The sequence below is a fragment of the Cyprinodon variegatus genome, unplaced genomic scaffold (genome assembly GCF_000732505.1).
Source record: "Cyprinodon variegatus isolate N-32 unplaced genomic scaffold, C_variegatus-1.0 Scaffold139, whole genome shotgun sequence".
Classification (NCBI taxonomy): domain Eukaryota; kingdom Metazoa; phylum Chordata; class Actinopteri; order Cyprinodontiformes; family Cyprinodontidae; genus Cyprinodon; species Cyprinodon variegatus.
In genome coordinates this window covers 881,973-894,853 of record NW_015150592.1, presented here as the reverse complement: position 1 = coordinate 894,853, position 12,881 = coordinate 881,973, and the positions used below count along the sequence as shown (strand labels likewise).

Genomic DNA, 12,881 nt, shown 5'->3' with positions numbered 1-12,881 from the left:
CCCCCTCCTGGCTCCCTGGTACATTTGGTCTACAACCCCCACTGTTTCTGAATGATTAACAAAAATATTGATATAAAACGTAAACAGCCCCAAACTGCAAATTTTGACCTTTAGAACTGCTATTCTCATACTTTAGAACGCATGTTCGAGTTTTAGAAGATAGGTTGGCTCTGAAGTTGGACCAATCAGTGTCACAAAAAAAGTCTGATTCTCATCTGCGACTGTGTACCTGTCAGGAAAAAGCCAGGGTTTAACTTTCCCAAACACACCTCCCCTCCCATTCTGGGATTTACGTGGTGACGTATCCGGAAATAAAAGTAAACAACGGAACCTATGAAGAAAATGATAGTTACCTCTCCACATTCGTGCCGTTGCTGTTATTTTTTTTATCATTTCGGAAGGGCAGACCTAGTTAAAGACAGATTGAAAGCTGGTAAAACTCATGTAAAGCTAAGAGGAAGCGCGCGCGGCTGCCGTTAATGAGAGCTAGCTCGGCATGGACGTTTTTTGTTTGAGTTTGTTTACATGATGGAATACCCTCACGACAATGGCTTAAACGCAGTTTATCGACGTTAGGTTTGTTTGAAAACCGAAGTGTCTGATTTCTCTCACTCAGTTCTGTGTCGTATGTTTCGTCCTTCAAATATGTTACTAGTTTCTTTGTTGTTATTTCCAGATTTAGCAATGTTAGCCATCAGATCTTCAGACGAGGAGTCCGCTGAGATTGAGGAGATGGACACCTCAGAGCCAAACTGGTGCTGGTTCTATTTGGCGGAGTGTGGAGTCTGGCACATGTTTGAGGTAGTTTGGTTCTTACCTAAAAGATTAGGCCCAATTAGGAATCCCAAACTTTGATTCTTATGCTGCTTAAAGTTTACAAATATATCCATATGCTGAGTACAGGGTTTGGATCATGATATTGCACAAAAAGTGGCCCATATTTGCATTGTAACTAATAATAACTACAACTTGACCATAAATATTATTCTTTATTATTTTTTTCTTTACAAAAAATAAATAAATACATTTTCTTACATTATTTTTGTCTTTTGACAGTTTACTTAAAGGTGACTAATGTGCATGATTCAACGTTTATTTGTTGAGCTAAAGACCTTTTATTTTTTCAGCCCTCTAGACCAGGGTTCTTCAGTGTTTTCCAGGCCAAGGACCCCCAAACTGAAGGCGAGATGGAGCAGGGACCCCCTAATTATGTATATTATGTGAAATTGTGTTATATCAAAGTGGTCCTATAGTCACTCTATTACAGATGAAGTAATATAACCGAAGTATCCTGGGATTATTAAAGTATTTTTTATTCTGATTCCTGGTTGATGGGACAGGTGTTGTGAATGAAACGGTGCCCAGCTGGGAAGAGCTCCTGTGTGTCGCTGAATGTGTGCATTGATGCCTGAAAGACATCTTCTGCCTCCATTTATCTGTTTACTACAGTGTGTTGATTTCATGTTAATGTGGATATAAAGACATTTCAATCAGTGGAAAAAATAGCAGGGGGGAATATAAAAAAAAAAAGGTCTAATCAACCAAAATCTCCACGACCCCCATGCAGTACCTCTGTGGTACCCCTAGGGGTCGTGGACCCCCTGTTGAAGACCTCTGCTCTAGACTATTTCATTTTTTAAAGTGCAGCCTTGATAAGGTAAGCAGTAGTAATTGAACAAAAAAATGTGATGAAAAACAATAATGTAAACATATGACTGTATAGTTACAATTCTAACATTCAACATTCAATTAACATTCATAAAAAAAAAAAAAGATAAAATAAAGATAAAGCAGTTAAAAAATTCCACTTATAGCTGTAATGGAATTTTAGATATTCTGCTAAATTCAAGATCTACACAAATAGAGTTATTATTTATAAAGTGGAGTACTATAGTACTAAGTCAATACTTAGTTGACCTTTCAGTCGCATTGCAGCTGTAAAACCTGTAGATTCTCACTCTACCGGCTTTTGACTTTTTTCGAAAAATGTCATTTCCAAACAGGCCGAGGTGGGAGATTTTGGAGCCATCAGTTCATCTGTATGTCGTGTATTTGTTCTTATCTTCTTTCTTATCTCTGTCAGATTGATCCCAGCGCGGCCTGCTCAGTGACCAGCGCTCAGATTGAGCAGTGCTACAACAGGAACCAGCGTGGGGTCATGGAATTCTACACAGCCAAATACACGTACAGGCTAGACTTTTCGGGTAAGCTGAAATATTTTTAAGGTAATACAGATAAGGATTTATTCTGTTGTCATACATTTTCTCTTCTATAATAATTAAATCTGCGTTTCATCTCCAGTTATGCGACAGATTAATGTGACGACAGGAAAACAGAGACCAATTAAACGCTCCCTGCACTCTGCTACTGGCTTTAGGTGAGATTCAGTCCATAAAGGAGAAATCCTAAAATTTTCTCTGCTATTTTTTATCAGCCAATCAAATATAATAGTTAGAAGTCACATAAGCAACATCTCCTGGCATGGGATGAACTTGTAAATTAAACCAGAGCTTGCATATCACTGATCCTTGATTGTTGTCCTTTAAAAATATTCTGAGTAGAAAAGGATTTCTTACACATGGTATTTAAAAATAGATGAGATTATCTTCTTGAGTGAGGTTTTCTAAGATCTTGTGCCACTAAATGCTATCTACCCTTGATTTGTTCTGTTAGGTTTATTTGTGATAATCTGGCCTTGCCTGTCCCCTGCCATTGGGAGAGAATCAATACGGATGAGCCCTACCAGGTAGGTTGAATTAAAAGAAGCAGACAGGAGGATGGAGGATAGAGAGCACTTAATACTTAACTCAAGATGAATAAATAAAAAAAGCTTTTATATGAAATGAAAATTGAAAGCAATAAACTTAAGAACCACTTGTCCTTCAAAAAATTATTTTCAGACATTGATATCGGGTTAAATATCTGAAACGTGCATTAGTTGTCAGGGGATTTCAAAGACAGAAGATAAGGAATACAAATACATTTTTAAGGTGCTGAAAACACTCATGAGATACAAAATTATTTTAAAGATTCACACCCTGTTCAGATGATTTTTGGAAGCAGCATTTCAATTCAATTGTATAATCTGGTTTTATCATGATCTTAATGTTTGTTTTAAATGTCAGTAAAACTAAATGGTGATTTTTGTTTCTACAGCTTATCCAGCTCGGCAGAGACACATATGAGTTTAAAGAAGTAGCCAGACTGTATGAGAGGACGATGGATCATCCCATAAAATCCATCCAGAGGATTCAGAATTTGGACCTATGGGAATTCTTCTGCAGGTAATCTGGTGTTTAGGGTACATTTTTCAAGTTATTCCTCAATTCCTCAATGTTATCTTTAGTTTCGAAGACTGCAGATTTTAAGGCAATGTGGGGTCTAACAAAAAACAACAATACATTGTGTTTAGGGCTGGGTAAAAAAATTGATTTTGAATCGATTCCTTTGCATTTTTGCAAAATCGATGTCTAGGGAATGAGATTGATTCATTTTATAGTGACCTGCGTGACGTTCAAATTCAATAGGCAGGAAAGATGCACTCAAGATGACTTCAAGCCAGACAGCTGCAAATATACCCAATAGGTTGACTGAAGACTTTAACAAATGGGGGCTGACCAGAAAACACTCTGTAGTTGTTACAGACAACGCTGCAAATATGGTTTGTGCAGTGGAGATAATGCAGCTCATGCATGTCTGCTGTGTCACGTCTGCTTGCTCGAGTGAGGCTTCACTTTTTCACTTTTCACAAACAAGTTTGCACTTTGTGTTTAATCTGACAGGAAAAAACTAAATACATGAGTATTTTGAAACACAGTTGAACCACTTTCATTATTGTAAAAACAGATCGAATCGAAATTAATCGATTAAGAACTGTATGAATCAAAATCAAATCGATTCAGGACTTTGACGAAAATACCCAGCCCTAATTGTGTTAGAGTCAGAAGCAGATTCTGGATTAATGTGGCAAAAAAAGGAATAAAGCAGATCTTAATTTGGTGTTTGTTAATAAAATACAAATCAAGGCAAAGTTCGGTTAGATCTTTGGAATCTGTAAATACACCACTATGCTCTGTGTTGTGTTTCTCCCCTAAGGAAGAAAACACAGTTGCGAAAAGTCAAGCGAACTCTGGATATTGAAGAACGAATGCTGTTTCATGGTACAGGACACAGCAACATACAAGCTATTTGTACGTTTAACTTTGACTGGCGTCTGACAGGGAGTCATGGTGATGTTTATGGCAAAGGTACATCCCTTTGTGTTGATGCTTAAAAAACATTTTTGGTATTTGTTGGATTTTAACCTTTTGTTTAACTATCCTTTCTACAGGAAGCTACTTCGCCCGGGATGCCAAGTATTCCAGTAAATTCTGCCACACGACCGGGAAACACAACACCACCTTACAGAGGCACGGACTCGCTCCCCCTATATTTGCCAATGAGCCGCCCTATAAAACTATGTTCCTTGCCAGAGTGCTTGTTGGAGAATACACAGTGGGCCATCCTATGTACTGCAGGCCGCCCTCCAAAGACGCCAGCTTTACCAACTTTTATGACAGCTGTGTGGACGATATGGCGAACCCAAAGATATACGTTATATTCGACAGCAATCAGATCTACCCAGAGTATCTAATTGAGTTCTACTGATGTTGAACTCTGGGGAAATCGATGAGTTGACATACAGAGTCAGCTGGTTGGAATAAGATGGAAGAAAATTAAGAGCCACATCCAGTGAGTAACTGGAGCATTGGATTTTTCAAAGTGCCTTTGGAAAGTTATGAAAAGAGGGGAGGGAGAATGGAGGGAAAATGCTGACCTGTTCAGCATTTTGGATCATATTTCCTTTTGCTTGTTAACCCGAAAAGTGGCTTCAGTTTGGAGATTTACGGCATTGTCTCAATTCTGGCTGCACCTCTTCTTTTGAATCCACAGTGCCATGCATTTGCCTAATTATAATACCAAATACATGTTTTGTCTGTTTTCAACATGTTGTTACTTTGCACCATCAAACGACTGAGTACCTCCGGTTGTGGTCAGTGGTTTATATGCAGTCCTTTTGACATTTATTTTGCCAAATTTAGCTGCGCTTTTGCTCATTTTACTTTAAAATTTCTTTTTGCTGGTTGGGATGATTATAGAGCATACCCCTTTAAAAAGTTAATAAGCGAACATTGGGTGCATCAATTTTATTTTATTGCGGATTTTCTCTAATTTTATAGACATAAATGTTATCTAACGCCACTTAATAGCAGATAACTTTATGTTAGATTGCTTTATCTTTCCAGACCCAATGTTGGTGAGATTTCTTGCTAGCATTTCCAAATTTGTCTAAATATTAACCACTCAGTCTAAAACTTAATGTAATAGATTTTGGGGTTGGAAAAGTAAAAAAGAACCAGCACAGCTGCAGCCTGGGACTGCAAGCATCCTGCTGATGATCTGATTGGTTGTCAGTGGTACAAGTACTCATTTAAAAAGGTTGAGGACATAAGAAAGAAGGACTATTCCACATGATTGGGGATTTATGATGAACGCTTCTGATTTGGACGCTCTTTGGCGTTTAAATGTTCAGATATTCTTCAGGCTTATTAATTCCTTGTAGGCAAATCTTAAAAACCTGTTGCCATGGAAACTACACATTTAAAAAGACACCATCCTTCCTAATCTTTAAATCAGATCTATATTAAAGCTTTGTTTACATAAAACATGGTTTCCCTGCAACTTCCCATTGGTCATTAAGTCAAAAAGTAGTCTAAGTATAGAGAACATTATCAAATTATGCACCTGATTCTTTTTTGTTTTTAATTTGTTTGTTATACAATCATAACAACCTGGAAAAAAGGAATTTAAAACTAATGATTAAACAATCATTAGTAATGAGCGTATATAAACCTCTGACTGTGAGTGTAGCTCAGTGATGTTGAGGAGGAAATAATCTCAATGCCTGTGGAAAAACTTCACTTTAAAGATGTAGTGCACCACATCATGCCAGTGTTTATCAGCTACCAGACCCTCTTACCCATCTGTACTATTTCAGTGTGACCTTCTAATTACTTTCCTCATAATAAGCTTCTACCTCTGTTGTTTAAACCATTCGTCAGTGCACTTGTTACCCTTTCTATGAAAGGTTTTACTTCTAATTGTGTCACTTTGACGCAAAGTTCTAACGTTATGTTCGTCTGCAGTTACTGTGTATCGTTGAGGTTTGGAAGATTGAATATCAGTCTTATTACAAAGAGTGTGCTGCCTAGGTCATTGCAAGGTCAACATCATATTAGAAATCCAAAAGGTTGAGCTTATCACTGACTGCACCTGAGGAAAACCAGTTACCCTTGCACCTGGACTCTAATTAATCTATCAAAAGTATTGCCGGCACATACAGTGCATTTCTCAAAAGAATTAGTTCACCTTAAACCTCATTTTGGCACTTTACTGTCAACATATTGAATGCATTTTAAGTGACAAACCAACACAAAGTGGTGAAGTATGCATCGGTTTAGAAATCTGAAAGGTGTGGCATGCATTTGGACTCAGCTCTGTAGAAGCTTCTTCAGCTGCAAGTCTTTAGGTTGCCTCTACCAGATATTGCTAGCTAGAGTCGAACTGGATAAAGAGTTAAAATTGAGAGCAGCTTTAAAGTTTCACCACCAATAGTTTTTTATGTTGAATTTTATTACATAATTGCATTTTTTTTTTTTTATTTATCCAAAACAATGTTAATCTCTCTTTGGGATTATGTTGTCCTCTAACTGGAAGGTTTTTGTTGCCGCTTTAAGGAAGAAATTAACGGCTTTCATGATTTTCCATAAAATCCAGTTTGATAAAAGAGTACAATTAATAACCACTTTCTTATTATTATCATTTACCCACCGGGCATATTTGCTGCACCTCCAGAGTTTTTGAAAAAAGTTTCAACAGGTCTGTCTTAACAAGTTAAAGCTTAGGAAATCATTTTCTAAACTAACTGCTTGGAAAAAGAAAAAGAAAACTCCAGAAAATCTGTTTATTGTGCTGCTTGGCTCTCAAGCTGCTGTTTTTTCACTTAAAGTTGAATTTCTAATAATATTTACTAATCAGGGGAAAGCATCGGCTTTCTCTGAAGCTTATTTAGGAATATCAAATCACTCTGGAAGTATGAATACATGCCACACCTTTAACAACATTTGAAAACAATTTTTTTTCCAATTCACATTTATTCACTACTTTGTGTTGCTTCACCAAATTACATTCCTATAAAATATAAAGTCTGGTTGTATTAAAAAAAAAGCTGTGAAAACGTTCGAGGAAAATAAATACTTCCTGGAGGCACTGTCTGCGCTGTAGTAAGTAATGTTGCTTAATATTGTAATATAGCTTTTGCTATGTGAATTTGTGGGATTATTTGAAAGGCTGTTTACGAGCTTTCAGCATAGATGATACTATCAGCAAGTATAAGAATGGACCATTTTAGCTTCCATTGTGTTCAGAAAAAAAGGCTGTTATTGTAGTTCAGATCTGATAGCTTTGAGTGTGAGAGTCGGGTTTGTGGAAAGCTGTATGTTTCTGTGTGTATGTTGCACAGTGTAATAAATTTTTCAGCACAGAATCGTCAGGAAATATTTTATAATCTGCTGGTGGCGACTTGAGACCAAGATACTTTCTAGACATTAACAGACTCAACTTTGCATAATTAATGTTTCTTCATGTTCACCTTAAAAAAAGAAAGAAAACTTCACAGTGATACAGGGTAGATAGCATCACAAGTTTTAAATAATGAATCTGGAAAAACAAAATAGAAGGGAAGGGAGGTGTGACAAAAAAGGAGACAAAGGTTGAAGCAAAGGGAAAATTATAAGAAAGGAAAGAATAGAGGTAGGATGGAAGAAAGACAGAAAACGGAGTATTCAGGAAAGGTAGAAAGGACAAAATTAAGAAGAAGTTAACAAAACGAGGGAGACTGAAGGGCATATTATTTAATATTCATAAACAATTCAATTTGATTCAACAATAAAATAACTAAAGATATCAGCACATGAACTAAGGAAACACAAAGCGTTTCAAACCAAGAGACTCAAATAAAAACAGAACAAAAATAAGAAAGTTAGGAAACAAATTAGCAATTGGTTTCTATTTTTAATTTGTTAATTTTTTTTTTCTTTTTTTGTCCTGTCTGGCAATGTGGCAATATTAATTGTTGTCTTAAAGCCAGAAAGAGCCCAACAGATTTTATTCTCACAAGTGGAGCACTATCGCTTTCGCCATAGTGCCCTGCGGGATTTCCATATGTAAATAGTTTTATTATAGTTACTGTAGGGGATAGTTCATGCTATGTGGTAATTACAAAAAAATAAAATAAAATGTGGAGAAAAGGTGAAACAAAGAGAGATAGTGACAAAACCCTGTCAGCTTGCTTCATCATGAATATCTTTTTAACAGTGGGATAATAGCAGCTGGAATGCATGCATGTTCTTTCTCCAAACTTACCCAGTTTAAAAAAAAAAAAAACTTCAATCTAAGTTTTCTAAACTGAATAGGAATCCTGGTTTATCTTTGTGTTCTTAATTGAGCAAAGCCAGCCCATCTAAGAGGGAGTGGTTAGGTTTAAGAGGCAGAAACTCAAAGACCAGATTCAATAGTCATTAGTGTGACACAGAGACAGGTACAGCAGGTATTTTTATTGTTAACCTTAGTCAGTCAGCGCAATGTCTTCTTTAGGTGAAGTAGAAGATATGGACACCTGGGACACTCCATGGTATTGGTATTATCTGGAAGATTGTGGCAGGTGGCACAGGTTTGAGGTAAACCTTTATGTGTTCTATAGATCTTTATTATTTTGTAGTTGTGTAATACTTTTGTTTCCTTCCCTTAGGATGAGCCCAGTAACCCTGTTAGGAGTGAGGACATAGAGAAATATTATCTGATGGATCCAAAATCCTCCTTTTATTTAAATTCAGGGAGCTACAAAATCAAGATAGATTTTTCAGGTATGTTTGAATCACTATGCCCACAGTCTTAGTTTTCTTTTCTTTCTTTTAGTCTTCAGTTCAATCAAAGTCACCTGAAACTCTGTACAGGAATGCTGCAGACAGACCTCACCACAGGAAGGCAAAGAAGAATCCAACGGCACAATCTTGAGAAATGGTGTGAATTTGTTGGTGTATCCGGTCTACCACAGCGCTCCAAGTTCAGTATGATTTCTTACAAAGTGAAAGTGAAACCATTACTTTAACTGATGTTGCTCTGTCCTACAGCTGTTCCTGTTCATGTTCACCGCCTATTTTCTGGGAACAATTTAATCCTATGGTTCCTTACCAGGTGGGGAAAAAAAACAAATAAATGTTGCTTACATTTTTAGATAAGAGCATAAAAGTCTGGTGGTCTATGACTGAGGCCATCAGTTTAACTTCCTTATATAATTTATTTTATATATTTTTTTTTATCAGTTTCATAAAAAAAAAAAACTATTCATTTTTGTTACTTTTTTCCCTTTATTTCCTTTATCACTTTACCTACTGTACACATGGTAACAGGATCTATAGCTACAATGCAAAGTAAGACAGCTGATGTTTGAATAGGCGTCAAACAAGACTTCAGTGACTGAGAGCATTAGGTAACAGACAGGGAGACATGATTTAGGTTAAATGAATTGGTTTTCATTTATGGTTCAGATTCAGAATATATTACATGCTGAATTACAAAGTTTTCTGTTTTGCCATAAATCAATAATAAAGGTTGTGTTACTTGGCTGTACAGTACCGGCCGATACCATCTGTTTGAAATTGATGTGTGTGTATACATATATATGAAGAACTGCATACTACTTGGATGTAAAATAATTGCCATCTTAATTTTGTCAAGCTGCTGCCTACCTTTATGAACCAGGAAAAAGACTAATACAAAGTGAATTCAGTAGAACTTTTAATTGCCTACCTGAAATTGGGGACAATAGTTGAATAAACTTATGGCTCTCAAAATGGTATCGGCGCCCTATTTGTTGGTACCCACCGATACAGATACCACCATTTTATTGTGGATTGGGGCCCCGCTCGGTACTGGTATTCGTATCGGTGCAATATATATATCTAAAGTCATGATGGGAGAATACTTTAGCATGGAACTGTATGGGGAGAGGAAGTTGTGGAGTAATGGTTAGAGCATTGTGCTTGGGTGCTGGAGGTTCTGAGTTCAAGCCCCACTCCCATGGACTGCTAGTTTAGGTCACCGGTATACTAAAGTTATATTATTATCATTATGTGTGTAATACAGCTGGCCGGGTAGAGCAGAGTGTTTGTGTATGAACAAGGATGCAGGTACCCAGTTCAAACTACACAGATTGATTACCAGGGTCATCAGCAAGACCCCTAGCTCCATGTTGCACCCTGGGCACTACTAGCTGCCCACCCCTTTGTATGGGCCATGCAACCCATGCGGAAAATGTAATTGTGATGCACATTTCTAATGACTAATAAAAGTTTATATGTTTCTAAGCTGATCCCTTTGAGTAAGCTCACCCCAGAGTATAAGACGGTGGCAAGCTATACAACGAATGAGGGTCGTCTGAGCAGTTCCATTGTATCTATAAGCAGGATACAGAATTTGGACCTCTGGGAAATTTTTTGTAGGTAAGAAAAATCTAAATTAATCTTGTGCACTTCTTCGTCATTGTTTTGAACATATTTTTTCTCCTTGTATTCATCAGGAAAAAAAAACAATTAATGAGGATTCAAAATGTTACTGAGATTCCAGAGAGACGCCTTTTTCATGGGACTGACACTAAAAATGTAGACAGTATTTGCAAGTATAACTTTGATTTACGGATACCTAAAATTAATGGAAGATCATATGGCAATGGTAGGCAGCCAACGCATTAATCATGTACGGTAATACAAGACTTATTTGCTAAACTGATCTAAATATCTTTGTTTTTTATTCCTCTCCATAGGTATATATTTTGCTGTCGAGGCATTATATGCAGGCCGTTACAGCAGCAACAGCACGACTTCGCAGCATAATGGAAACACTAAACCCATTTTTCTTGCCCGAGTCTTGGTTGGGAAATTTAAACTTGGACGATCAAGTATGCAAAAGCCAGATGATGAAAACCAGTACCTCAGTTGTGTCAATGATATTAATCATCCCAAAATATTTGTTATATTTGATCCAAATCAAATATATCCAGAATATCTTATTGAGTACCAATAAACTCAATTAGCTCTATTCTTTGAACACAATACTTATTTCTGTCATTGATCATTAAGTATAGATAATTAAATTATATTCTAAATTATTATACAGCTAATATTACATAAACAATTATATTAGGACAGATTTTAATAAAATTGAATAAAAAAATACTTTATAAAACCCAAAGAGAAATAAAAGAATAGTAAGTGTAGCAGTAATTAATTGATGCATTCCTGTCGAACATTATGATTACAACATATTCCTTCACATTTAAAATAATTCTTCAATAAATGTGGCAGAGCCAAACCAAGATTTGTTCTTGTTTCATTTACCAAGATATTTGCAGCCAATTGCCATTGACACTAATCACTTCAAACTTTCACAAACAGATTTTAATGTAGATCTTTATTTTGTTGATGTTATAGATTTAGAAAAGGCCTGATATACCTCAGCAATTGTTCTTAAGTGAATTAGCTGCAATTTGTAAAAATGATCAGAAGAGGTCACTGTTGTACCAAGCCAGATAGAACCAGCTCATGAAAAAGGATCTAAAAGCTGTACTGAAAATAAACCTGTGCAAATTAATTACCTTTAACAGTTGTATGGACTTCAACAATGTTCGTCATAATTTGCTGTTTACAGCAGAATTTACATCTCCTAAGGCTGAGAAGTTGTTTTGGTTAAAATGAAAGGTTTCTGTCCAAGGGGGTCCAAAAGGAAGGACTTTTGCAACGTTTGAAATATAAGAAGAGGTTGACCACTCAGTGTTCTAGAGCATGGTGCTGACTGACTTGAAAAGGAGTCCAAAGAGGCTTTGTGATGAAGCACTATAAATGCAAAAGGAAAATCTTCTTAATCAGTCACCTTAAAGTTTTTACTGGGATTGACATTTGTAGAGTTCCTGTGGTTGATGGGTGTACTTTCTTCAGTCCTTATTAAAAACTAATTCTCTAAATGTTCAACAGAACATTAACATTTTCAGAACCTTATTTACTACAGTTAATAGGCTGACAGACTTTTCATTACCTGCGTCTTTTAAACTCTTACCTTCCTGACCTGCAATGAATTTGCAGATTTTCAATTACTCTTAAGAGAATCCATCAGGCAATATTGGGGATTCACCTCTGATTACTTGCTAGTCATTAAAGAGGCATTTATCAGCAAATGTATCTCTTTAATGCAGGCATAGGTCCCCAAGGGCCACTGTCCTGCAGGTTTTAGAGGTTTCCCTGCTCCAGCACAGTTGATTTACATTGATAGTTGATTAACAGGCTTTTATTGAACTGCAGTCATCAAAATCAACTGTTCTAAAGCAGAGAAACCTCTAAAACCTGCAGGACACTCAGCAGTACTGTGACTGCATTGGTTAGGATTTTTTTTCTCTGTTTTAACAGCAATACATCAAATATTTCTGTCTTAGTTGTGCTTTATCTCAGTGGTGCATTCCAATAAAACACTGATTTATAGACTAGAAAAGTGTATTGATTGTCTGGTAATGTGCCCACTGTATTTAGTACTTCATAATGTTTGGGAATTTTGCACTAGTTTGATATTGAAATACCTGAATAAAGAAAAGCTGCTTCCACAAGGTGTCCTCCTTGGTGCACTCTTATTTATCATCAACATAATTTGCTTTGCTAAGATTGAGGAGCATTTCCCACTATATCTATGGTGATAAAATAAAACTTAACAAAAACGTGTCAAGTGTAAAGATTTTT

The 12,881-nt window shown here is 36.4% G+C and overlaps 2 protein-coding genes across 2 annotated transcripts; both read left to right on the top strand.

Annotated features, from left to right (window-relative positions):
• Window positions 1–331: 331 nt before the first annotated feature.
• On the top strand, window positions 332–7,575 carry LOC107085973 (poly [ADP-ribose] polymerase 11-like). The gene is made up of 8 exons (XM_015376676.1): window positions 332–576; window positions 677–801; window positions 2,084–2,204; window positions 2,302–2,377; window positions 2,674–2,746; window positions 3,157–3,284; window positions 4,096–4,247; window positions 4,331–7,575. The coding sequence occupies exons 2-8, from the start codon at window positions 685–687 to the stop codon at window positions 4,645–4,647; spliced, it is 984 nt and encodes a 327-aa protein (XP_015232162.1). The 5' UTR covers window positions 332–576; window positions 677–684; the 3' UTR covers window positions 4,648–7,575.
• Window positions 7,576–8,643: 1,068 nt separating this feature from the next.
• On the top strand, window positions 8,644–11,187 carry LOC107085984 (poly [ADP-ribose] polymerase 11-like). The gene is made up of 7 exons (XM_015376690.1): window positions 8,644–8,777; window positions 8,849–8,963; window positions 9,054–9,120; window positions 9,231–9,294; window positions 10,468–10,601; window positions 10,679–10,830; window positions 10,922–11,187. The coding sequence occupies exons 1-7, from the start codon at window positions 8,682–8,684 to the stop codon at window positions 11,179–11,181; spliced, it is 888 nt and encodes a 295-aa protein (XP_015232176.1). The 5' UTR covers window positions 8,644–8,681; the 3' UTR covers window positions 11,182–11,187.
• The last annotated feature ends 1,694 nt before the right edge of the window (window positions 11,188–12,881 follow it).